The sequence below is a fragment of the Manis javanica genome, chromosome 6 (genome assembly GCF_040802235.1).
Source record: "Manis javanica isolate MJ-LG chromosome 6, MJ_LKY, whole genome shotgun sequence".
Taxonomy (NCBI): domain Eukaryota; kingdom Metazoa; phylum Chordata; class Mammalia; order Pholidota; family Manidae; genus Manis; species Manis javanica.
The window spans coordinates 27277614-27304865 of record NC_133161.1 but is presented as its reverse complement, the minus strand read 5'-3'; the positions used below and the strand labels follow the sequence as shown (position 1 = coordinate 27304865).

The 27252-nt window shown below is 37.1% G+C and overlaps 1 protein-coding gene across 14 annotated transcripts in view; it reads right to left on the bottom strand.

The window, feature by feature from the left end:
• The window catches only part of CADPS2 (calcium dependent secretion activator 2), a 519662-nt gene that overhangs the window by 266552 nt on the left and 225858 nt on the right, over positions 1-27252 (bottom strand). For all 14 annotated transcript variants that reach the window (XM_073238523.1, XM_073238521.1, XM_073238513.1 and 11 more), the window contains 2 exons: positions 24974-25210; positions 18684-18805 (listed from right to left, as the gene is read on the bottom strand). In XM_073238523.1, the coding sequence (XP_073094624.1) occupies positions 18684-18805; positions 24974-25210 (359 nt within the window). The remainder of the gene's footprint in view (positions 1-18683; positions 18806-24973; positions 25211-27252) is intronic.

Genomic DNA, 27252 nt, shown 5'->3' with positions numbered 1-27252 from the left:
TTCTTACAGAAATCCTGGGATGATATCTTGCACTTTAAGACAGAAAAATACTTGGGGATGGCTTGGAGTGGGTAATGATCACTTTCAGAATAAGAGAAAAATCCTACGAGCTTCACTTCACCTTCATTTCCTCTGTCTCTTAGATGTTTCCCTTTCCCTTCGAAGAGACAGCTCCCATTTTGCTGCTCTAAAGATTGTGACAGGCTCAAGAATAACTGGTAAAATTATGCTCTAATGTCTATATTTCATGTACAAAGTGTTCATGCCATTAAACCTCCATATCCAGTGTAGAGAAATCATATACTATTTTCTTCTGGGAAAGTCTAGCAAGCACGTCAGCACAAAATCAGGTTTCAGAGAAGATAGAAGATATAATCTCCCCCATTTTATCTTTCTCTCCTTCCTAGTAGGACAAAAACATTAGTCTGAAGCATCTGACTTTAAAGAAAACTATTTGTCACATCTTGCATTACAATTTTACTTGATCAAGACAGTACAAAAAATGTATAAAATGAAAACCAAGATTTTTAAGAACTTAAGTGTTGGAAGACAAGCTAAATAACTTATGTAAATATGTTAATTTAACTTTAAAGCATAATGTTTGTTATACACACAGATCCGTAGAGGATTAGATAATAAATGCAGTGGTGTAGAAATGAGCACAACTATGCTTCATAAAGCAATAATGAATAACCTATAGAAATGTATCAATATAGTTCATACTGCTCTCATACCTTCAACTTTGAAGCTGATGTGAAAACATCAATCTGGTTTGCTTTTGTTTTTTGAAGCTAGAGTAAAAGGTGGATGTGTTGTATGAACTGGAAAAAAAAACCTCCTTTTAAATGTAAAAATGAATTCACTATCCTTTAAAGATAAGTATGACAGAAAGTTTAAACATAGGGTTTTAAACTGTTAGGTTATTATTATCACTAGTCTACTGCATAGAGTTACTAGTAAGTTGGAGTGTCCATCCATTACTAGTACTTGTTTTACCAGATATCTTACAACAATTAATCTCTAACTTGATAGAACTTCAAGGAGAAGCTAATGTTCTTTGAGGCCAGACATTTTATTTTTTGAGAGCTGAAATTAATTTTTTTAAGTTTTTGCTTGAACAAAATTATTCTATTGAATTTTTCCACTTCTTCTTTTGGGTACACCTTTCCTATCCTATCTTCACCTGTGCCCTGCTGAAGAGAAGAATTGTTATCAATGACTTCAGAAGGATTATGAGTTCCATGTCTGCTTAAGGAGTAACCATTTTCTCTGTGAGGTAAATCTCTGATCTTTTACTCACTGAAAAGTCTTCCCAGAAAAGAAATATGAAATACTGAGGCAAAGACAATCTGTACATGTAGTAAACCAAACAGTAATGTAAGATTAGAAAACAGTTTACCTCCAATTTCCCTTTTAATGTTTCACAAATGTTAACAAAATCACATGTCTGTTTATTTATAGCTTCAGAAGAATCTTAACACTAAACTGTAACTTTGTTCCGCTGTAATCAGGCAAAATACATTTGTCATGTTTTTCCATGACACATATGGAACTCATCTCAAGGGAGACTTAGCATCATCTTACCTTTTTCTTTAAAAAAGGGAATAATATGTTTCTAGAAGAAAAATTATTAACTGGGTCCTTTGACCATTGAAATCATATGTGTTTACAAAACAGATGGAATTTGATTGCCTGGTTAAATATTTAATCATTTTGGAAGTACAACTTCTTTTTTAAGTCTGGATTCTTAATACATGGATATATTTCAAGCTGTCGCTTGTTAATCCTTACTTACATATCCAAAAGTTAGAAGCAGACAACGTGGTTGGAAAATTTCTAAATGCAAACAAGCACGTTGTGTGTCTGGTTAAATAAAATATTCTACCTTTGCTACTAAAGCATGTCTTTTTGAAAAAATAACCTCATCCTTTTTATAATAGTTTTAAGGAATGTTAAAGTTCCAGCTTACCTTTAAGGGGTATTTTCTCCAAGAAACTCAATGTGATTCATAAGGCAGATTTTAATAATATATAACATTTTTGTCACTGCACAAATGTTCTGGATGTATAAGATAGGTCCATGTCATACTGTAATTTGTTTAGGTAGATGTGAGCCACTCCATACAATGTCACTTAGCTGACTGTTCAACAGCACAGTGAGTGGAAATCAGGCTGACAACTGGCTCCCAGCTATTAAGTCTATTCAGACTCACATTTAACTTTCTCATGCATCAATAGTAGAAGACTGGTTGGTGGGCGTCTACAGTTTTATTTGCATACCTAATTTTTGTTAATCAGTATCCTCCCTACAGATGAATTACACTCACTGATGCTTAATGAACACATTCAAGAGAAATTGCTGTCACTTATTAAGGATGGATCAAATGTTTCATCAAACAGAGGTCAGCCACTGAGGCAGATACTGGGGAAAAAATGCAGAACAAGACATAGTCTCCACCTTCAGGGGGATCACAGTTTTGGGGAGTAGCAGAGAGCTACTATAACATACAAAGTTTGGAGGACAGAGTATATACAAAATGTTAAGAAAGCCCTCTGAGGAAGAAGGGGCAAGGGCTCAAGAAGGCTCAAGAGCACCCTAAACTGAGCCTCCAAGGAAAAATCAAAGGTGGGCAGCTGCATGCAAATGAAAGGAGGGTGGTCACATGCAAGGACAGACCGTGGTTTTCCCCAGGGAGAGCACCCCTTACCACCGGGGGTATTGCAAATGTGCATGGGTGGAAGCAATGGAAGCTAAATGACCCGTGACACAGGCGGCAGTTCCAGGGATGAAAACTCCCATAAAAATGTAACAGCACTCTTGTGTGGAAGCCCTGGGCCTGGCAGGGAGTAGGGTAGAGAGGTAAGTGGGAGTCAGGTAAATGCACAGTCTTTCATGCCAGACTACATCTTGAAGGCAAAGGGAAGTCACTAAAAATTGTTAAGGAGGGGAATGATATCATTGGATTTGTGGTTTAGAAATTAGACTGAAGTGGAGGCAAGAATGGAAGCAGAGAACAAACAGAAGCCCCTCAAATAAAGTTAGCAAATGCCAAACCAAAGTGCTGGCAAGGAAGGTGTGGGAAGATAGACAGACTTGTTGGGTATCATGGAGGCAGAATCAATAGGACTTAAATGTGGGGATCAGAAAGAAGAAGAAATGTAAATGACCAAGATTCTGGTCTGGGCACCTCTGTAGACAGAAGTACCACATACTGAGATGGTAAACAGAGAGGAGTATGTGAAAGTTGAGAAGTATTTCCATCTTGAAAGTGTTGAATTTCAAAGAGTTTGCAAAATACCCAAATGAAGATATCTAGACAGAAAGAAGATATGTTGTCCAGTATTGATCTGGATAATGAAAAAGTGGACTCTACCAATTGTATAATTACTGTTAGTACAGCCTGGAATGTGAAAGCTACTTCTTTGTGTTCTATCACAAGAGCTGGCCTATTGTAAAAGTTTCTTTCAGAATGAACGATACTACATACACACAATATAAATTATTTACATTTTAAAGTAATAGAAAAAATTGTATGTCTCCTGTCTAATAAGACTGAATAAATTCTGTGAAATTCTTGCTCATCCATACCATATGGATAAATATTCTTGGATCAGATTAATTATCCTTCTTGTAATATATCTTAATTTATGTAAGTGGTGCTATAAAACTGTGAACAATTTTGATCAATTTATAAGAATGTGCTGTTTGAGTGTTACCATTTTTGCACTGGTTTTTAAGAAAAGGATGACTATAAAATGGATGTACCCTTTTTTTCCAGGCCACTACAAGCTACATGATGGAAAGAAAAAATGAGACAACACAGCAGTTTAAGTAACGGAATTAGCCTCTTTGTGAACAGAAAGAGCAGCCCCATGGAGTCAAAACAACAAAGCGAAACTCAGCTTGGTGTAAATAAGCTTTTTCTCTTTTTAAAGATCCCACCAACTGAGGGAAAACAGAAAAGGTCACTGGCTAGGTTGGGGACCTATTCTGAAAAACTAAGCCATGAAACATTCTCAGATATGCCGAAGAAAATATTAAATGATGACATTTTAATGTAATCACCAATCTGTCTGATTATGGGGGAAACAAGTCCATCTGTCAGTAAGTCTCATCACAAAAGTGACTAATCACATTAAGTCCACAAACCTGCTATGAGCCTTCCAGAAATAGTTACTTTTGCAATTTTAATGAGCTTGCAACAGAAACCACAACCCTTACTTTCAGCCATTTATAATTCTAGTTCCACTCTAAGGAGAATGTATGCTTGAACAAAGAGCTCAAATAAATACTGAAGCCCACCAAAATCTTACCATGACATGAATTTGTTTGGAACTGAACTCAGAAAAACATGTCTGTTTTGGTCCTACATACCAAGTTATTTATTAAAGAACTAACAAATATGTTCTCTAGGAGTTCATTCTGTGGCCATCAGATAGCATCCAGTATTTGCACACAGAACATGACAGTGAGGCAATCTGAAACACTAGCCTCTATGTAAGACTGAATGTAAACATTTAGAATTTTCAGAGGGAACCTACAGGAAAAGTTGTTTAATGTTGTGAATGTTGACCTTCAGCTACTCATTTTATTTTAACAAGAATGCAAGATGCTGTAGTAGGAGCACAGCTTTTAAATGCGGAAGATGACAGGTTTTCACATCTCTAAAATGATATTTGTAGTAAACAAATAGTTTCACTTTTTTCCTAGATACCTACGCTAATGTATTGTGAAGGAATACAGGGTATGAAAATAAGAAATGTAGAAGGTCTTTGTCTCTACCACTCTGGCAGAGCTATATAAAATTTGTGATTTTTTTCCACATGAAAACATTAAAAAATTTGAAGATTCTTATGATAATTTGCCAAATTCAATATGATCCAAATGTTGCCATCTGCCAGCAAAGCTATATTATAACAGGAAGTGGAAAATTAAACATTAGAACATAGTGAACATTTCACAAACTTGCTCCAGGTAAAATTTTGCTATTTTATAAGCCAAAAGATATTGAATCTTTGCCAACCAAACTCATCTTGAATTTTATGTAATGAGGAATCTCAGCCAGGATAACAAAAGTGTTACTTGTCTAAAAATTGAATTCTTCCCTTTTATTTCTCTTGCCAAATTTACCATCATAGTGGTTTCTTTGGTGGTCTTAGAGTCCAAGAAGTCTTTTAAAAATAGGCTGTCGCCCCATCTTTCAAAACTCTTTAAATTATGTTATGTCAATATCTGTGCAGCAATAATTTCTAAGTCTCTTAAGTTTTAATTTGAAAGATGTGGAAGAGAAAAAAACGCTGATGTTTACATAAGATGACTTCTTTCCTTAAGAGGAAACTGAAGGATTTCATGCAACTTATAGGGAGAAAAAAAGCAGAATTGCACTACTTGTATCAGACAAAATAGACTTCAAAACAAAGAAAGTCACAAGAAACAAAGGACATTACATAATGATAAAGGGGTCAATCCAACAAGAAGATAAAATCTCTACAAATATCTATGCTCCCAACACAGGAGCACCAACATATGTGAAACAAATACTAACAGAATTAAAAGGGGAAATAGAATGCAATGCATTCATTCTAGACTTCAACATACCACTCACTCCAAAGAACAGATCAACCAGACAGAAAATAAGTAAGGAGACAGAGGCACTGAACAACACATTAGAACAGATGGATCTAACAGACATCTATAGAACTCTACACCTAAAAGCAGCAGAATACACATTCTTCTCAAGTGCACATGGAACATTTTCACGAATAGATCATATATGAGGCCACAAAGAGAGGCTCAGTAAATTAAAAAAGACTGAAATTGTACCAACTAGGTTCTCAGACCACAAAGGTATGAAACTAGAAATAAATTATGCAAAGAAAATGAAAATGCTAAAGAAAATGAACACATGGAAGCTTCACAACATGGTCCTAAATAACCAAAGAATCAATGACCAAATAAAAACAGAGATCAAGCAATATATGGGGACAAATGACAACAATAATTCAACACCGCAAAATCTGTGGGATGCAGCGAAGGCCATGCTAAGAGGGAAGTATATTTGCAATACAGGTCTACCTCAAGAAAGAAGAACAATCCCATATAAGCAGTCTAAACTCACAATTAATGAAACTAGAAAAAGAACAACAAATGAGGCCCAAAGTCAGTAGAAGGAGGGACATAATAAAGATTAGACCAGAAACAAATAAAATTGAGTAGAATAAAACAACAGAATCAATGAAAGCAGGAGGTGATTCTTTGAGAAAATAAACAAAATAGATAAATTCCTAGCCAGACTTATCAAGAAATAAGAGAGTCTACACACATAAACAGAATCAGAAATGAGAAAGGAAAAATCATCACGGACACCACAGAAATACAAAGAATTATTAGAGAATACTATGAAAAATTATATGCTAACAAACTGGCTTACTTGGAAGAAATTGACAACTTTCTACAAAAATACAACCTTCCAAGGCTGACCCAGAAAAAAAACAGAAAATTGGAACAGACTGATTACCAGCAATGAAATTGAATTGGTAATCAAATAACTACCTAAGAACAAAACCCCTGAGCCAGATGGCTTCACCTCCGAATTTTATCAAACATTTAGTGAAGACCTAATAGCCATCCTCCTTAAAGTTTTCCAAAAAGTAGAAGAAGAGGGAATACTTCCAAACTCATTCTATGAGGCCAGCATCACTCTAATACCAACACCAGGCAAAGACACCACAAAAAAAGGAAAATTACAGACCAATATTCCTGATGAACACAGATGCAAAAATACTCAACAAAATATTAGCAAGCTGAATTCAAAAATACATTAAAAAAGATCATCCATCATGATCAAGTAGGATTTATTCCAGAGATGCAAGGATGGTACAATATTAGAAAATCCATCAACATCATCCACCACATCAACAAAAAGGACAAAAAGCACACAATCATCTCCATAGATGTAAAAAAAATATTCGACAAAATTCAACATCCATTCATAATAAAAACTCTCAACAAAATGGGTATAGAGAGCAAGTACCTCAACATAATAAAGGCCATATATGACTAACCCACAACCAACATCATACTTAACAGCGAGAAGCTGAAAGCCTTTCCTTTAAGAATGGGAACAAGACAAGGATGCCCACTCTCTTTCTCCATTTTAATTCAATATAGTTCTGGAGGTACTCGCCACAAATTCAGACAACACAAAGAAATAAAAGGCATCCAGATTGGTAAAGAAGAAGTTGAACTGTCACTGTTTGCAGAGGACATGATATTGTACATAAAAAAACCCTAAAGAATCCACTCCAAAACTACTAGATCTAATATCTGAATTCAGCAAAGTTGCAGGATACAAAATTAATACACAGAAATCTGTGACATTCATATACACTAACAATGAAGTAGCAGAAAGAGAAATCAGGAAAATAATTACATTCACAATTGCATCAAAAAGAATAAAATACCTAGGAATAAACCTAACCAAGGAAGTGAAAGATCTATGCTCTGAAAACTACAAGACACTCATGAGAGAAATTAAAGAAGATACCAATACACATCCCATGCTCATGGATAGGAAGAATTAATATTGTCAAAATGGCCATCCTGCCTAAATCAATCTATAGATTCAATGCAATCCCTATCAAAATACCTACAGCATTCTTCAATGAACTAGAGCAAGCAGTTCTAAAATTCATATGGAACCACAAAAGACCTCAAATAGCCAAATCAATCCTGAGAAGGAAGAATAAAGCTGGGAGGATTATGCTTCCCAACTTCAAGCTCTGCTACAAAGCCACAGTAATCAAGACAATTTGGTACTGGCACAAGAACAGACCCATAGATCAATGGAACAGACTAGAGAGCCCTGATATAAACCCTACCATATATGGTCAATTTATATACAATAAAGGAGGTATGGACATACAATGGGAAGTGACAGTCTTTTCAACAACTGGAGTTGGCAAAATTGTACAGCTACATGCAAGAGAATGAAACTGGATTATTTTTAACCCCATACACAAAAATAAACTCAAAATGGATCAAAGACCTGAATGTAAGTCACAAAACCATAAAACTTTTAGAAGACAACATAGGCAAAAATCTCTTGAGTATAAACATGAGCAACTTCTTTCTGAATGCATCTCCTCAAGCAAGGGAAACAAAAGCAAAAATGAAAACATGGGACTACATCAAACTGAAAAGCTTCTGTACTGCAAAGGACACTATCAACTGAACAAAAAGGCATCCTACAGTATGGGAGAATATATTTGTAAATGACATACCCAACAAGGGGTTAACATCCAAAATATATAAAGAACTCACATGCCTCAACACCCAAAAAGCAAATAACCTGATCAAAAAAATGGATGGAGGATATGAAGAGACAATTCTCTAAAGAAGAAATTCAGATGGTCAACAGACACACGAAAAGATGCTCCACATCACTAATCATCAGGGAAATGCAAATTAAAACCACAATGAGGTATCACCTCACACCAGTTAGGATGGCCAGCATCCAAAAGACTAAGGACAACAAATGCTGGCAAGGATGCAGAGAAAGGGGAACCCTCCTACACTGCTGGTGGGTATATAAGCTAGTTCAACCATTATGGCAAGCAGTATGGAGTTTCCTCAAAAAACTAAAAATAGAAATACCATTTGACCTGGGAATTCCACTCCTAGGAATTTACCCAAAGAATACAAGTTCTCAGATTTAAAAAGACATATGTACCCCTATGTTTATCACAGCAGTACTTACAATAGTCAAGATATGGAAACAACCTAAGTGTCCATCAGTAGATGAATGGATAAAGAAGATGTGGTACGTATACACAATGGAATACTATTCAGCCATAAGAAAGAAACAAATCCTACCATTTGCAGCAACATGGATGGAGTTGGAGGATATTATGTTCAGTGAAATAAGCAGGCAGAGAAAGACAAGTGCCAAATGATTTATCTCACTTAGGGAATATAACAATGAAGTCAAATTGAAGGAACAAAACAGCAGCAGAATCACAGACTCCAGAAGGGACTAGTGGTGACCAACGGGGATGGATGTGTGAGAGTGGGTGGGGAGGGAGGGAGAAGGGGATTGAGGGGTATTATGTTTAGTACACATGGTGTGGGGGGTCACAGGGAAGACAGTGTAGCACAGAGAAGGCAAAATAGTGAATCTGTGGCATCTTGCTGCACTGATGGACAGTGACTGCAATGGAGTACTGAGGAGACTAGGTTATATGGATGAATGTAGTAACCACATCGTTTTTTTCATGTGAAACCTTCGTAAGAGTGTAGATCAATAATACCAATATAGGCCATAAATGACAGGCCCACAGCAAACATCAAACTCAACTGTGAAAACAAAAATTTTCTTCTAAGATCAGGAACAAGGCAAGGGTGCCCGGTCTACAATTTTTAGTCAATATAGTACTGCAAGTCCTAGCCAAAGCAATTAGGCAAGAAAAAGCATACAAATTGGGAAGCAAGAAATAAAAGTATCTCTGTTTGCAGATAAGATTATATTTTGTATGAGAACACTAAACCTTCATCAAGTTGAACTGGCTTGTAACAGTATTCAGGGTTCTTGGGCAGGAAAAAGCCAGAGGGAGCACCCTGCTCTCATGCATAGAGGTATGACAGAGTTTGGCATTTCTGATTTCTACTGCACTTGCATTTCCATGTCACCAAGGCCATTTGAATACATTAATTTATGAAAATGTCCTTCTGTATTCTCTTCTCACCACTAAGGCCCTGTGAAGTGTTCTAAACTAGTTTTAAAGACTGTTTAATATTGCTCATGTCTGAACAACCCCAGGAATATAAGGTTGCATTGAATTTAGGATTATCCTTTTTTTTTGCTGATCGACATGTCAATTGCAGAAGTTCCCAGCTGCATTCAATTCCACAGCTCCAGTTCAGGTCCCAGTTGAGTGCCTGCACGTAATGTATTAACACAGTGCCAACATGGAAGACATGGTTGCAAAGTTACTGTCAGCAATTGCAGAATGCAGCAACTGTGCACAGCGCTAGTGATCCTCTGACAGCTGCATTTTACCAGAGCAGACATAAATTTTCATGACATCAACTGAGAAACAAAATCAATGTTGAGAATAAACACGACAACCAAAGACCCTTAATAACTGACACTGGGGGATTATTCATGTTTAAAACTATCTCCATTTTGTTGAAATTCTCAAATCTTGGAAAAATCATTATGGGGCTTTCACCAAGTAAATATTACATGACAATAAAAATACCCAAACTGAAAATCTCAGGCAGGACTCAGGAGACAAAAAAGCACATTGCACTTCATAAAATCATGTTCTTTCATGTTGTCAAGAGTACTCAATTCTTCATAAAGTGTGAGACCCACCCTCCTTGAAATTTCTCTGGACTTTAAAACAGGATGCTAAGAGAAAAAGTTTAAAGAAAGTAGAAACATGAAAACATGAGTAAGAAATTTAAGTAACAAGCACACAGAGTAAAGTCTAAAAGCAAAAAATAGTTGAAAATATAGGGAGAGGTAAAAGCAGAACATGGTATACCAAACAGCCCTGGCCTTCAAGGAACTTCCTCCTTATTTGAGCCATCTGCCTAGGAAATGAAACTCAAGCAGGAAGAAGATACAGAGATACTATGACACAGCAGCTCAGAGGAAGAGGAAAGAGAGAAGCTACAGGATACATCATTCAGCAACAGAAAAGTGTGATGCCAGAAGTTCCTGGCAGCATGAGGTATCTGCAAGGAGCTGCCCTGGAGAGGTTACAGATGTGGGCCTGTGCCGGGCCAGGAGGTATGTGCTAACCAAGAGAGGACTACGAAGAGCACCTATTCACAGAGACATTTTGCCCATTCACCTTTCCTCTCCTCCTGACCTCAATCCTACCCAAAACTAGTAGAAAGTCTCTGAGCAAGGAAAACAGGAAGGGTAACTAACAAGAACTCTTTTCCCTACTACAGGTTTTCTGGATGAGCTGGAAGGAAAGGAAAAAGTTTTGAAATGAGTAAGTGTTGATTTAAACTGGTCTGAAAATTTTAATACCTCAATGTTACTTAATACATGAAAATAGCTAGAAGAGCTGTGTCTGCCAAGATGTATTCAAAGGATATGGATGAGATAATGCAGCACGTCTCAGAGCAGTCCTGGGATAAAAGTTAAGTTGTGTGCTACTTACACTCTGCCTAATTTAGCCCATTCAATAGATTGGTTACATAAACCAAAAGGAAAAATGACAATGGCAAAAGGCTGCTCTGTAAAAAACTCACAGATTATAATAGACAGTGATTTACAAGCTGTAAATCCATCAGAAAAATGCTGATAATCATAATTACATAAACTTTCTCCAAAGCTCTCACTGTTCTGCATTTAAGCTCATTAGTGCTCTTCAATCAGCATCTGAAATCTTAATCCATCATATTGCCCTTTAATTCAGATGTCACTAATTACAAGAATATCCAGATTAGACTACTTTACTTGCAAATAGATTCTCAATGAATGTAATTTCCATATTTGGCCAACGTTTGTCTCTTAAAGCTTCATTTTGTTCTGCACCAGTAGTATCAGTCTTAGGGAAATGTACTTCTAGTGAATTTATTTATTTAAGACAAAGCAATCTCCTGTTATTAAAGATGGAAATGAGAAAAGGAGAAACTTTTCTGCGGTTTGAGTGTTTTCCCTTTGTTTCATTAGAAGCAGGCACACTTTTGGATAGAATATACTGCATTTAAAAATGATCCATGTCTGGTCTGCAAGAGTAGCTGGCTAATGAATTATACTTCAAAACTAATTTTAATTGAAAATAAAAACTAATATGGTTTTAAAAAGCCTGGTTAGCCTCTCTTGCTTTATATGTAGTCTGTATTTAGTCTCTCTCAAACACTGTTCCAGAACCCTGTCATTCTGATTAGCTTTCCATTTGTAGCTGCACTATTCTTTCTATAGTTGGGCAGATTATTACAATTCTAGTTCAGAATTTAAAGTTTCCAGAAAAGAGTGCTAATGCCTGTATTTCCCATCATGTTAATGATGTAAAAGAATGTTCTGCCATCATATCTGTAAATATGTTTCCGTTATGATGCAACTCATTAGTTTCTATTGCCACTTGCCTTTCTATGTGACTAAGGGGGTGCGGAAGCGGAGATGAGGGACCTTCAAATGTTTAATAAAACAGTACTATGGGATGAAAGAGAGAGGATACGGCATGAAGAAACACTGTTGTTTCCCAGTACATGTATTTTTTATTGTGGTAAGAATATTTAACATAAGATCTACCCACTTAAATTTTTCAGTGTATAATACAGTATTAACTGCAGGCACAATATTGCACAGCAGGTCTTTAGTACTTACTCATCTTGCATAATTGACTTTACACTCATTAAATAGCAACCTTCCAAGCCCCCTTCCTCCCAGTCCCTGGTCTGTTCCTAACAACCTATTTTCTTGCTTTTATTTTTCCTAGCACCTTGATCTCTCTTGGCCCTCCATGGGGCATTATTAGGTCTTGTGTTTTTAGGCACTCGAGATGTTCACCATTTTTAGAGAATGTGTCTTAAATATCACTACATATTGGGAGAGAACCAAGATGGTGGCGTGAGTAGAGCAGCGGAAATCTCCTCCCAAAACCATATATATTTTTGAAAATACAACAAATACAACTAATCCTAAAAGAGAGACCAGAAGACACAGGCTAACAGCCAGACCACATCCACACCTGTGAGAACCCAGCGCCTCATGAAGGGGGTAAGATACAAGCCGTGGTCCAGTGGGACCCGAGCACCCCTCACCCCAGCTCCTGGCAGGAGGATAGGAGTCAGAGCAGGAAGGGAGAGGGAGCCCAGGATTGCTGAACACCCAGCCCCAGCCATCTGGACCAGAGCGCAGACACACTGCATGTGTGGGGTCCTGGATACTAGGGAAACAGGGCAGCAAGACCAGTGAGCAGGTCCCTGAGGCTGGCGCCCGGGGACAAAGAAAAGCGAGTGCTTTTTGAAAGTCTTAAAGGGACAGGGACCCCACAGCTGGATGGAAGTGCCCCAGAGCACACAGCCCAGCAGCTGGGAACCACGGGGAAGTCTAGGCACCCGAACCCTGCAGTGCAGCTTGGAGGCCCCTCACCACGATAAACAGCCTACCGCCTGTTCCCCCTCCAATGCGGCTCCGCCATATTGGAGCAGCGGCCTGAGGCAGGCCACACCCACAGCAACTGCAGAGCTAAATAAACTCCATAGCAGCCAGGCAAGATCAGAAGTCCTGTCTGCATGCAGCTGCCCAGAACAAGCTGCTAGAGGCCGCTGTTCTCCCAGGAGAGGAAGGCCACAAACTGGCAAGAAGGGACTTTCTCTTACCCAACACACACACCAGCTCCCCACAAATATATCTATCGCCATGAAAAGGCAGAAGAAATTGATACAGACCAAGATCACAGAGGCAAACCCCAAGAAGGAGAAAGACCTAACCAGTCTTCCTGAAAAAGAATTAAAAATAAAGCTCATAATCATGATGATGGAGCTGCAGAGAAATATGCAAGAGCTAAGGGATGATGTCCAGAAGATTACAGAAATGAAACAATCTCTGGAAGGATTTATAAACAGAATGGATAAGATGCAAGAGGCCATTGATGGAACAGAAACCAGAGAACAGGAATGCATAGAAGCTGACACAAAGAGAGATAAAAGGATGTCCAGGAATGAAACAATATTAAGAGAACTGTGTGACCAATCCAAAAGGAACAATATCCTCATTATAGGGGTACCAGAAGAAGAAGAGAGAGTAAAAGGGACAGAAAGTGTATTTGAAGAAATAATTGCTGAAAACTTCCCCAAACTGGGGGAGGAAATAATCAATCAGACCATGGAAGTGTACAGAACTCCCAACAGAAAGGACCCAAGGAGGACAACACCAAGACACATAATAATCAAAATGGCAAAGATGAAGGACAAGGACAGAGTTTTAAAGGCAGCTAGAGAGAGGAAAAAGGTCACCTACAAAGGAAAACCAATCAGGCTATCATCAGACTTCTCAACAGAAACAATACAGGCCAGAAGAGAATGGCATGATATATTTAATGCAATGAAAGAGAAGGGCCTTGAACCAAGAATACTGTATCCAACACGATTATCATTTAAATATGAAGGAGAGATTAAACAACTGCCAGACAAGCAAAAGTTGAGGGAATTTACCTCCCACAAACCACCTCTACAGGGTATTTTAGAGGGACTGCTCTAGATGGGAACACTCCTAAGACTAAATAGATGTCACCAGAGAAAATAAAATCATAGCAAAGAAAGCAGACCAACCAAATACTAACTAAAGGCAAAAAATAAAATCAACTACCCACAAAAGCAGTTAAAGGAAGCACAAAAGAGCACAGAATTAAACAACCAACATACAAAGAATGGAGGAGGAGGAACAAGAAGGGAGAAAAATAAAGAATGACCAGACAGTGTTTAAAATAGCTCAATAAATGAGTTATGTTAGACAGTAAGATACTAAAGAAGCTAACCTTGAACCTTTGGCAACCACGAATCTAAAGCCTGCAATGGCAATAAGTACATATCTTTCAATAATCTCCCTAAATGTAAATGGACTGAATGCACCAATCAAAAGACACAGAGTAATAGAATGGATAAAAAAGCAAGACCCATCTCTATGCTGCTTACAAGAGACTCACCTCAAACCCAAAGACTATAGGAACAAAGATAGACTGAAGGAACAAAACAGCAGCAGAATCAGAGAACCTAAGAATGGACTAACAGTTACCAAAGGGAAAGGGACTGGGGAGAAAGGGAGGGAAGGGAGGGATAAGGGTGGGGAAAAAGAAAGGGGAGCATTACAATTGGCATGTATAATGTGGGGGGGGGGTCATGGGGAGGGCTGTGCAACACAGAGAAGACAAGTAGTGATGCTACAGCATCTTACTACGCTGATGGACAGTACTGTAATGGGGTTTGTGGGGGAGATTTGGTGAAGGGGGGACCCTAGTAAACATAATATTCTTCATGTAATTGTAGATTAATGACAACAAAATAAATTAATTTAAAAAAAACAAAGAAAAGAATAATTAAAAAAAAATATCACTACGTATTGGGAAACCTGTGACCCTTCCCCCTCAGTGTGTCATTCTTACTAGCCCTCCATTCCCTCTGGGTGCTATCCCTAATAGTATGAGCTAAAACTCGCATAACAAAATGTCTGGAAATGGTAAAATGAGCTATAAAAGCAAGAACAGCACGTCTGTACCTCATTTCTAGAGAACAAAACTTTCTCTGGTTCACCAAGGCTATGAAACAAGGACTTAAAAAGTTCATGAATATTTCTCCATAACAGAAAATACAGTTTATATACACTCCCTCCCATTAAAAATAAAACATTAAAAACAAAACTTTAATAGATCCCCTCACTAGCACTCTTTATAAATCAGACTTGTCCATAAATGCACTTTTATTAGACCTCAGGTTCTACATTCTAAGTTATGTACCAACCTCACATGCTGTTTCCACCTAATTGCTGGCAGGAAATAGGAACTACAGGAATGGACTAGGCAACGGCTAGAAATCTTGATTAAGTTTATTGGAAATATGGACTAAATATGGCACTTTAATTAGTATCAGACAGAAGGATGAATCGATCTCCAATAAAGCACAAACTGTTGAAGCGATAAAATTTAGAAAACGTGTCTGAGGCATAATTCACTCTGATGATGGAGGAGACGAATCTCTTTCCTGTTATACAAGATGAGTTCAAGATAAAAGGAACCACCTTGCTGGAAAGCTGCAGTAGGTCAACATTCAGGAGACACATTTTTTAAGGTAGTCTGCTGTTGGGATGCAATGATAAATATAAATCTTCTAATCATTTCAAAAGTTGACTCAATGTTTGTGAAGAAACAGAGAAGCTATCTTAGCCAAATTTCCTTGTGATAAAAGGATATATTGGAGTATGTACATACTGGAGCTTGATTGTATTATTTCCTGACGTCCCAATATTTTAATTCATGTAAATTGTCAATTTATATGTTCCCTTCTGTTAGAATCTCTTTATCAGGTACATTATGAATATATTAAAAATTAAATGAGAAACATCCTATGAAAACTTACTATTTGTGAAAAAAGTTAGTGTTAGAATAATGGAACTATTTATATAAATGTTAATTCATTTGATTGCCCAAAATATTTAAATATCAATTAAAGATTTTGTAGAAATGATGCTTTAAGAAAAGCATGATACAAAAGACTACATATTGTATGATATCATTTATATGAAATGCCCAGAAAAAAAATATAGAGGTAGAAAGCAGATGAGAGGTTTCCTGGAACTGGGAGTCACAGAGATATAGATGAGCCTGAGGGAACTTCTTGAAGTGATGTGTTTTAAAACTGAATTGTGATGATAGTAGTATAAGTGCATAAATTTACTAAAAGTCATCTAAATTGCAATGGAATAATTTTATGCTATAATAAATTATACCTTAATATAATTTTGGAAGATTCTGTAGAAAATAACATGGCATTGAGATTCTTAGGGAATTTGCACTCCCGAAGAACTCATGCACTACACGGGGGGGTAGTGTTTTTGCCAACCCCCTACTCCCACCAACTCACTCTCCACCAAGTGAAGACACAGCAGGAAGCGGGCCTTCTGTTGCTCAGAAGAGGCTCCTCACTAAGAACCTGACCGTACTGGCTCCCTGATCCCAGACTTTTAGGCTCCAGAGCTGTGAGAAATAAATGTTGTGTAAGCCTCCCAGTCTACCATATACCACAAAATGTAGTACATACATACAACAGAATCTTATTTGGCCATTAAAAGGAGTGAGGTCCTGACACATGCTACAAGACAGATGAAAAACATGCTGAGTGAAAAGTCACCAATCACCAAAGAGCACATATTACATGATTCTCCAGAACAGGCAGACCCATACTGACAGAGTCAATTAGCGGTTGCTTAGAGCTGGGGTGGTTTGAGGTGGACAGGTGAAGGGTACAAAGTTTCTTTTTGGGGTGATGAATATCTTCTAAAACTTCTGATGGCTGCACAACTCTTAATATATGAACATACATGAATATAGCCCATCTTTAAAATAAATCTCTCCCTTGACTCCACATGCCCTGCCGTGAATGTCCCCAGTGTCCTCTCTCACAGCCTCCTCTTAGGCTTGAAGAGCCTCCTGAAAACCTGTTTATCCTCACCTTCACTTCACTGTCACACTGCACCTCCGCTCTGCTTGCCTGCAGGACTAAATACCACACCTTAGATATTTACTGTGACTACACCAGAAAAGTGCACGCAAGGAACTGAATTACTAAGTTCTGACTGAGCATCTACCTGGTACTAGGTCATAAGATCAAACAGGACAAGATATCTGCTCTTTCCACAAAGGGAAAACACAATCAAACTAAACAGATGAGAAATACATTAGTTTGAAAATTAAAAAAAAGATGAGCCAGAAAATATCTGCTTCTCACTGGATTACCTAAAGGTTATGTAAAGAACCATTTGTTCTCAGCAAATGGTGGTTAAGTTCAGATTCTTGATACCAAGGATTCAGCTGTACAAAGAGAAGAGGGAAGCTGACTGCAGGCAGAGAGAAAAGTGAGTGCACTGACAACAGGCAGGTATGTTTGAGGAGCTGCATGAAGCCCAGGGTAGCTGAACAGGAACTGCAGAGGACGAGACAGGCCAGGTGAGGTCTCAAAGGTAATGAGAGCTTGGTCAGGGGCAGACCTGCAGGATGCTGTAAGGCAGAGTGAGAAGTTTCAACTGGCTTCTTTTCAATCTCCTAATACTCTGTGCACATCTGTCGCATCACCCTTCGTCCTCTGAACCCACTCTCCAACGCTTAGACTGTCTGCTCTGAAGAAAATGAAAGTTCCCAATCATCTTACAGGCCTAGCCAGTGTCTGACCAGTGCTAGCCAGGACCGCCACAGTGGTTTTCTGAATCAACAGGCTATACACTGACACCGTGATAAGGCAAAAATCCTAAGTGCTGTAATAAATTTTGAATAAAGGTTAAGTGAAAGGAAAAAAATGTTTTCCAAAGGCAGTGTACAAATGGGAGGCAGGCAATTTTCATTTGAATTCCTGAGGCCTGTCTGGTTATTTCTACCAGAGTCTGATGTGTCCCCAGTTTGCATCAGTTAAAAAGGACATCTTCTAAACTTAAACTCATTCCCAGATTTCGAAACATAAAACTGTCAGCAAAGAACAGCTTTAGCATCTCTGGTGACTGTGCAGTAGTCATTAGCTGGTTCTCTAATTCAAGCATATTCCCTAAGTTGCCAAGTCATTGTGCAGAAATGTGGTATCTATCGTGACATCACCACAAAGCTATAACAGATGTGGAAAAGCTGTTAGGTTACAGTTGTAGTAACGGAAATAGGATCACGCACTACCTTTTAAATAACCCACGATAACAACATAGGCTCTCCTTGGAGGTGACTTACAAACATTTAATTGCCTAATAGCTTCACATCTGCATGTTCAACTGTGTACTACACAGGGATTCCGCTACAGTTATGCTTATGGCATCATTATCCAGAAACACACACACCGATTCTAACACAGTGGAGACAGAGCTTGCCAAATAACACTTTCAGAGTGTAAAGTCATACAATTTTGCAAATAAATAAAGCACGTTTCTTTGGATGGGGGAAAAAACACATTCTTTTCAACTGGCTTACTGTGGTCTTGAGGCTTCAGCCTGGTCTGTCTGCAGTTTCTCTCCTCCTTCCACTTCCATTGTACAGTAAACAATTCGATTGGGAGCAACTGACTTCAAACCCTGTACTTCCATTATGACAATCTAAAGATAAGAAGACATTGTGAATGATGTTAAGCTGACAGCACTTAGCCATACATAGAGAGAGCAGCATGAACTACAATTAGAAGGACAAATTGATAAAAGTATCCATCGTATCAATGGTAATTTAAAATTTTTAATTTTAAAATTATAAAAATCTTAAAAAATGAAAATTATAAAAGTTCTTTATAATCCACTTCTCTTCACAGATGGTATGATAAATAACATTTTGAGTAAGTCTGGTATCTGAATTATTTCTTGCCAGCCATTAAAATAAGATTAAAGTCTCTAAATACAAGCCCAGTGACTGAAGTGAGATATAAACTCACTTAAGATCCTTAAAAACTTATGGAAAGTATGCATGAAGAAAACAGAATTAGAAATGAAAATTCAATGAATGTGATTAAAGGAGTAAAGGTTGAGTTTATAAAGTGATATATTTATTTAATGTAGACACTGTTACCATTACACCAATTCATTGATATCATTATATGACATCATCAGAAATTTTCTATATTCACCAATTTTAGGTGACTACTAAGTATTTATAAGATAATTTTTCTTTTTGGCCAAAGTATACCATTTTATGAAAATTATATGTAAAATATAACTTGTCAATGAATATCTTACTACTAACTTACAAGGAAAAAGTAATTTTTCTATCTGTTAAAGGCATATACTAATTTAATGCACTACATAGAAAAGGGTAGAAAGAATGTTGTTTTCCTATTGATCTATAACTCTTAGGGGAAAGGGAAACAAATATTTTACAACTGTGCATTTTATATTTATGTAAAATGTTACCAATCTTAAAATATGGTAACCTGTCATTCTCACTAGATATACACATAAAATATTACTGAATATTTGCCAAGATTTTTGCCAAGATTTTTAAATAAAAACCTGCATCATGAAGTTGATGCAAATTCTCAAAATTAGTAAATTATATTCAATTACATTTTTATATATGTACGTTCATTTCCTTATTGATCTCATCTTGTATTTGTAACAAATAAGATTAACAGCATTCATGCCATGTAGCTACAAAATATTCCCTGAAAACACCATCTATATCATTTATTGATCATTTCATGCATTATTAAAGTTTACTGTATTCTCATAGAGTTGAGTGAGACCTTACAAAAGGTCTCAAAGAAACAAACCATCTTAGATAAAGAACCATTATTTCTTTCAGTTTTAGCACAAGAGAAGGGGTTCTGTTTGTGAATACAAATGCCTATTATTTTTGTTGTTTTTTCATAAAAACATATATGGGAAACCAATCCCCCAAAAATTAATATCAGTCTCAAAACTACTTTCCTTCCCTGACCAAGGCTTTTCTTACTTTGCTATATTAAAATGTATACCAACATACAAATAAAAATCAGGACTTAACTGGAAATAGACTAGGAGACTAGAGAATGGGTAAGAGTTGGTAATAGTAGCATCTTTCACAGCTACTCTAATACTAAAGGAAGCTGGGGTGAAGTAATAAATCTTGCTTAAGAAAAGAAGCAATAAAAGTTATACATCTTTAATAAATCAAATTTGTGATTAGTAATATTGAAAATCACTAGATTCTTACACTTACCTAACCAGAAGCTGAAACAAATGAAATAATCATATAGAATAAAAGCCAACACCATATGGACTTACCATTGTAACTCTCATGGCTTAATTCAATGATAACAGTTTTTGAAGGTCACTTAAAATGTATGAAACAACAGAATTGTGTACACAAGATAAATCCAGAAATATTGACAGGCTCTGGTTCATATTTGGGAATACAAATGTTTGCACTGCATCTCTTTCTGTGGTATGTTTAACAGCCAAAGTGCAAGAAAGAAGAAAGGAAGCATCTGCTTAACACTATTCCTGTCACCTCAGTTACAAGCTACTGAAAACAGGACCTCCTATAACATGCAACTTGTGAAATGACTTTCTGTTGCTTAAAACAATACTCCCATCTGTGCAGGGAATGTTTCTTGCAGAATTGACACTTACAAAAAAAGGTAACTTCTGTTATGAATTAATACATATAAATAAAATAACATAATTTTACAGATCTGATTTAAAAAAATAAGCTAGCCTCAATCACTAATGATAAAGACAGCCAAGAGTTCACTAATTTAAGTGAACTAACCTAATTTAAGTCCTTGTTTAAACCAATTCCAAATTTCAGGAACCACAGAACTTCCAGGGAACTATAGGAAATGAATCTAAACAGGGTTGTCTTCTCTTCCCCAATTTCTTTGTGACTGATGTAATAAGGATAAAATAGACACAGTTCTAATCATCAGGGAAATGCAAATTAAAACCACAATGAGATATCACCTACACCAGTTAGATGGCCAACACTCAAAAAACAAACAACAACAAATGTTGGCAAGGTGTGGAGAAAGGGGAGCCCTCCTACACTGCTGGTGGGAATGTAAACTAGTTCAAACATTATGGAAAGCAGTATGGAGGTTCTTCAAAAAACTAAAAATAGAAATACCACTTGACCCAGGAATTCCACTCTCAGAAATTTATCCTAAGCATGCAGTAGTCCAGTTTGAAAAAGACAAATGCACTCCTATGTTTATCGCAGCACTATTTACAATAGCCAAGAAATGGAAGCAACCTAAGTGCCCATCAGTAGATGAATGGATAAACAAGATGCGGTACATATATACAATGGAATATTATTCAGCCATAAGAAGAAAACAAATCCTACCATTTGCAACAACATGAATGGAGCTAGAGGGTATTATGCTCAGTGAAATAAGCCAGGTGGAGAAAGACAAGTATCAAATGATTTCATTCACCTGTGGAGTATAACAACAAAGAAAAAACTGAAGGAACAAAACAGCTGTAGACTCACAGAGTCCAAGAATGAACTAACAGTTACCAAAGGGAAAGGAACTGGGGAGGATGAGTGGGAAGGGAGGAATAAGGGGGAAAATGGGCCATTATGATTAGCACATGTAATGTAGGGGGTGGGGACATGGGGAAGGCAGTATATAGAGAGAAGACAAGTAATGATTCTACAGCATCTTACTATGTTGATGGACAGTGACTGTAGTGGGGTATGTGGGGGGGACTTGATAACAGGGGGAGTCTAATAACCATAATGTTGTTCAAGTAATTGTACATTAAGGATACCAAAAAAAAATGTAATGCTTTCATTAATGACTATTTTCCTGTAACTGATCTTGGTCCTTTAGACATCACATTAAACATTTTGGCTTTCAATAATAATAATAATAATAATAATAATAATAATACCTTAATAAAAAAAGTTGTAATAAAAAAATAATAAAGCATATATAACAAAAAAATAGACACAGTTATCCTAGAAGCATAAAGGAAACATGTTCAAAATATGAAACTAGGCAACATGCTTCTGAATAGTGCATCGCCCACAGTTATGTGGCACTAAGGTGCGTGCAGGTCTGTGAGGAAACAAAGCTGAATAGTAGGGTGAACATGGGGATCATATGCCACCAGATACAGAGGAAGTCAGGGTACAGATACATCACCAAATACTAGGGTCTCCCAGCCTAGTACCAATGAGAACTGTGTGAAAATCAGCTATACTCATGCCACTGACACTATTCCCCTTATACAGACGTACAATTTCAGATGAATATTTGTTGACCTACTCTACTTGAATATTGAATTTCAGCGTACCATTCGTTGTATGGCTTAGTGTTTTGTGAGTTTGCTTGTCTCTTGCTTTATTATTCTCCCTGAAGGCTTCATGAATGGAGAGACCTAAAAGTGATCTTGTGTGTCTAATTGCTGCCTTTTGATATCCACAAAAGGTGCCTCATTCAGTATTTACTGAGTCAACTGTGTACCAGGCACAGGTTAGGCTCTTGTGATAACTCAGAAAAGAAAAAGAGACATTAACTTCCTGCAGCTTATAGTCCGGTAGAGAAAGTCAGATGATCAATAATAAACATAATAAATAACTGAACTATGTTAGATGACAAGCACTCTGGCGAAAATTCAGGGTGGCAAGGGAGCAGGATGTGGTGAGAGAAGGGAGAGGGTAGCAATTTTAAAAGAGATGATAAAATGTGAGTTTTTCAAGCCCTCACTCACTCCCTTAGACTTCAGTTCTTAGAAAAGGCTCCTCAACTGGATCAACTCTAAGCTGATGAACTGTGAGACTCTTAAATTGGATTAGCTGCTTGCCTTTCAGTTTTCTGAGGCTGAAATCTGGGATCTGAGGAGCAAAGCTTGGATGATGGGCCGGGGATAATTATGCGGCTTAGCGAGGCTAAGGCCCAGAGGCCCTAGGGCCAGAAGGGTACCCAATCTATTTTCCAGTGTCCTACAGACAAGCACTGTGCAGTCTGTACTCTATATGTGATTTCATTTTGCTTTTGGATACATAACTCCTCTTACAATACTGTAGGCACCATGGAATAATCCATATTATGCCATGATAGGAAAATATCTGCTTTATATAGCTATAGCAAAAGAAGACATCAAATAATTTGGTAAATATGCAAGCCCCTCAGATCAGGCAAAATGACATTTTTACTCATATTCTCCTTATACCATTTTATTAATTGAACAGCCCTGTTTCATAAACTGGCAATAAAATACAGAGTAACAACTCAAAGTTTCACAGAAACACTAACTTATGAGCCTAATTTTGTTCTCAAAAGAAGAAAGAAAATTCATGAAAGCTAATTACTTACAATTGCTTAGGATATTCAAACTATAGAGAAAAGAGAAAGTGTCTTAAGCTGTTTTCAGTTTTGCATTGTTTATAGAGATAGATTTCTTTATTGTTAATGAATTTCAATGCAAAACTCCTGTTAGAAAAAGTTGTACTGTAATTAAATAATTGATTTTATTTTGTGCAGAAACCTAAGAAAAAAGAGAGGGCACTTTACATTTCAGTCAACAGGAAACCTGAGACAGGAATGATAAGGAAATTGGATATGAAAGATACGAAGTGGTTTCAAATTAAACATCCTTAGTTTATTAGGTTAAAGCGATTGAGAAAAAAACCAGTAGCAACGCCACGAGGCAAAGTCATTAGATAATCCCAGGACTGAGTCCTGAGAGAAGAAAACCTTGTATTTCTGTTCTGACACAAAATTTAGTCTATTAATCTGTAAAGAAAACATTAGCCTGGAAGTTAGAGAGGGAGGCCATTGTCTTATCCTGAAGCTTGAATTATCTTAAAGTTGAGTAAGTGGAGGAAACAACAAAAGCAGACATTTGTGTTCTCTGCCAGAAACTAATCAAGCCAACGGTAAGAACTATCAACCAAGAAATTTAAAACTGTACCTCCTAAACCTGCACATACTCTTATTTGTCAATCAGCAAACTCCAACAGCAGGGCTGGAAACTGGCAGAGAGGGAGAATATAGCAATGTAAGGAAGGAGCTCTAAACCTTCATTTCTGAAAGCACTACAAATTTAAGCTTGAATTGTGAGTGTACGTATGTGTATGTGTTGCGTATAAACCCACAACTATGTACGTGGACTAGCCCATATACGCAGATGAGCAATGAGGCGATGTCATTAGGCAGAACACCAAGAGCGGCTGTACAAAGAGTCACTATCCATAGCTGGGCTCCACTGAACTGCATAAAAGGGATCACACTCTGAAGTCTTCGGGAACATCATTTTAAATGCATGACATTTGTTCTTGTTCTTTATAATATTTACTGTCCTGGTAATGAAACTGCAAGTCCTGGAAAGGAAGAATTATCTTCTTCTCATTATCTATATGCACCTAATGGGTGCTCTACAGCTGGCTGACGTGATACGATTCTTGAAAGATTTAGTAGTTGAGGTAGATAAAAAACAAGGCTGAGCAAAACCTGAAAGGTGTTCCCAAAGGACAAAGAAGTCAGTTCTGTGTTTAAATCCTATTTCCATCCAAGTGTGTTCTGGAGCTTACTTTACCAATAATCTTACACTCCTCTGGCTGGCACACAGAACACCTGCCTCAAAACTTTGATTTTTTAATCCTAATACTGCTGTTTAAGGACAATTTGCATTAATTTGCATTCACAACTTGTCTAGCAAAGGAAGAGTAATTTCACTTCTTCAAAACATATTACACTGCTTTAACATCGAAAAGTTACCATGAAGGTCAGCAGCAATTATTCTGCAGCCCATTTACGCTGCCAGAGGCGCGCAAGGGATAAAGCCACTTACCTCTAAGGTGAATGACAGCACAATGTCGGACTTTGACAGCTGAATCTCATTTTCATCTCCAATGTCCAAAAATGCAGAATTCTGTGAACGTTTTAATTTTTGTAATTTAAATTCTGGACCACCTTTCGAAACTGGAAGACTTTCCAAATTGGCCATTAGCAAATTCACTGAAGACCGCAGCTCTTCTATACACATTGCCTCCATTTCTTTTGCTATAAATTTGGGGAAGTTTCTTTCCTTAAAAATAATTTAAAAAATAACATTGTTATACAGGCCATATTTCAATTTTATCATGAAAGATTATATGATGTATACACTTGACTGTCTCAGAAATTGTGACTCTCAATATAATACATCTGCCTGTTACTTTAGTCTCTAGGCTTTAAAAATCGCAGACTTTGACAATTCTGATTATATTGAAAGGTACCTTATATACCTTACCAAGGATCATTATGGTACAAAATGAAGAACATATACATGTTCACGCTCACTTTATTTTTGATTAGGTATATGCTTATGGGAATAACAAACTGAAAACACATATGGAAGACATGTTAGTGTATAGGTGAATCTTATTTAGCCACTGTTAACTTTAAAATGCTTGGGGTAACTGGTCTGTAAGAAAAATGTTCAGTATGCACTGCTCCGCCTTTTAGGAAAGAAACAGTTAATAATATTTCTCTTTCTTAACCACAGATAAGCATTATTGGTAGGGCAGGCTTTTTATAAATAAACATTTAAATTAAAAACCCATGATACTAAATAGCAATATGGTCATAGTTTTTGAATTAGTTAATTTTCACATCCCATAAGTGGCCAAGATCCCTTTTTGGTCATAAATCCATGTTTCAGTAAGGGTTTAGGAAAACTTTAGTTTAAAATAAAAGGCCAATTTATGATAAATGCTCTATATGGAAAACAATATTAGAAGAATCATTTTCTTTTTAAATTACATAGCCATGTCATTCACTCCTTTAACTGTGCAATCAGACTTGGATTTCTTTCACTCAATGAACAGAACATTGGAAACACTGATATTTGATATTGACAGACACTGCCAAACTGCCCTTGGAGAAGACTGTGCCCGTTTATTTTTCCACAGAGAGAAAAATGAGGTTTCCTTACATTCTTGGTTCTTTCATCTTTGACAACCTGGCACTTAGCTCTTTTCTCTTAAACTTAGAAGTCATGCAGCTTTACAACTGAGGTATGGCAGAACGTGACGAGCACTGCACCACACCGGCAGGGAGAAAGCCCCCGGCAGCCACCTTTCAAATGAAGGAAATCAGCACCTTCACTAGGATTTCCTTTGGCAGCATCCAAAACATACCCTAGAAATCCACAACTCTGGGATGGCTGGAACACATCCAGAGGGGCTCATGTCGACCTGCATCTGATCACTGGCTCACTCGCCCCGGTTCGTTCACGGGCTGCAAAGCAACATCTGGCCGCACTTCGCGAGCCAGTCTCAGAGTCTCAAGCCACCTGTTTTTCTTTTCCCACAATATGACCTTCACATATTTCTTTAAAAATAATTTCCATATAATCAATATTAAAATTGCAGACTTATTACCACAGAGCAGGAAAAACACGTAACTACTTAGTATAGTAGTTTCCTCACACTTGGTTTCCTTTGGGAAAAAACAGTGTTTTGGAATGTTTTCTTCAATACATGCAGAAGGAAAAAAAAACAAAATAAGCCATAAAATAAACCAGATTTTTTTTACCTTTGTGCACTAACTTCAAAAGCTGTCATGAAAAGTATCCACAACTCAAGATAAGGGGACAGGTCCTTTCAATGCCATATGGGGAAAAAGCCATCCAAGGATCTTCTGCAGAAATATATTTAGCTCAACTTACTTCCTTCTTAGACCTTTGCTTAAAGGTCTCAGACAGTGAAGTTACATCTTACCATATAGAATTTTGTCAGGAAGAGATGCAAATTATGTGTTTCTGGTGAATAAGATAATTCAATGGTTACAGTTAAATCCCTATTGGAAATTAACCATTTTTATATCTAATCCATGAGTCTTATTTTCACTTTGCCTTAAAAACACCTAGTTTTCAAATGCACTTTGGGCCAGTTTTAACATCTGACTAGTTTGCTCATTAACTATAAACACTGAATGAAAATTCTATTGTGTGCTCATTTTATATTTGCATGATAGTCATAATTTTATCTTTACAAAATTTTTATTTTAGCAAAACAAAAGGCCAATATATCACATATTTGAAAGTTTGGGTGCACCAGTTGTTTTTCAAGTTTTCAAGGTGTTATA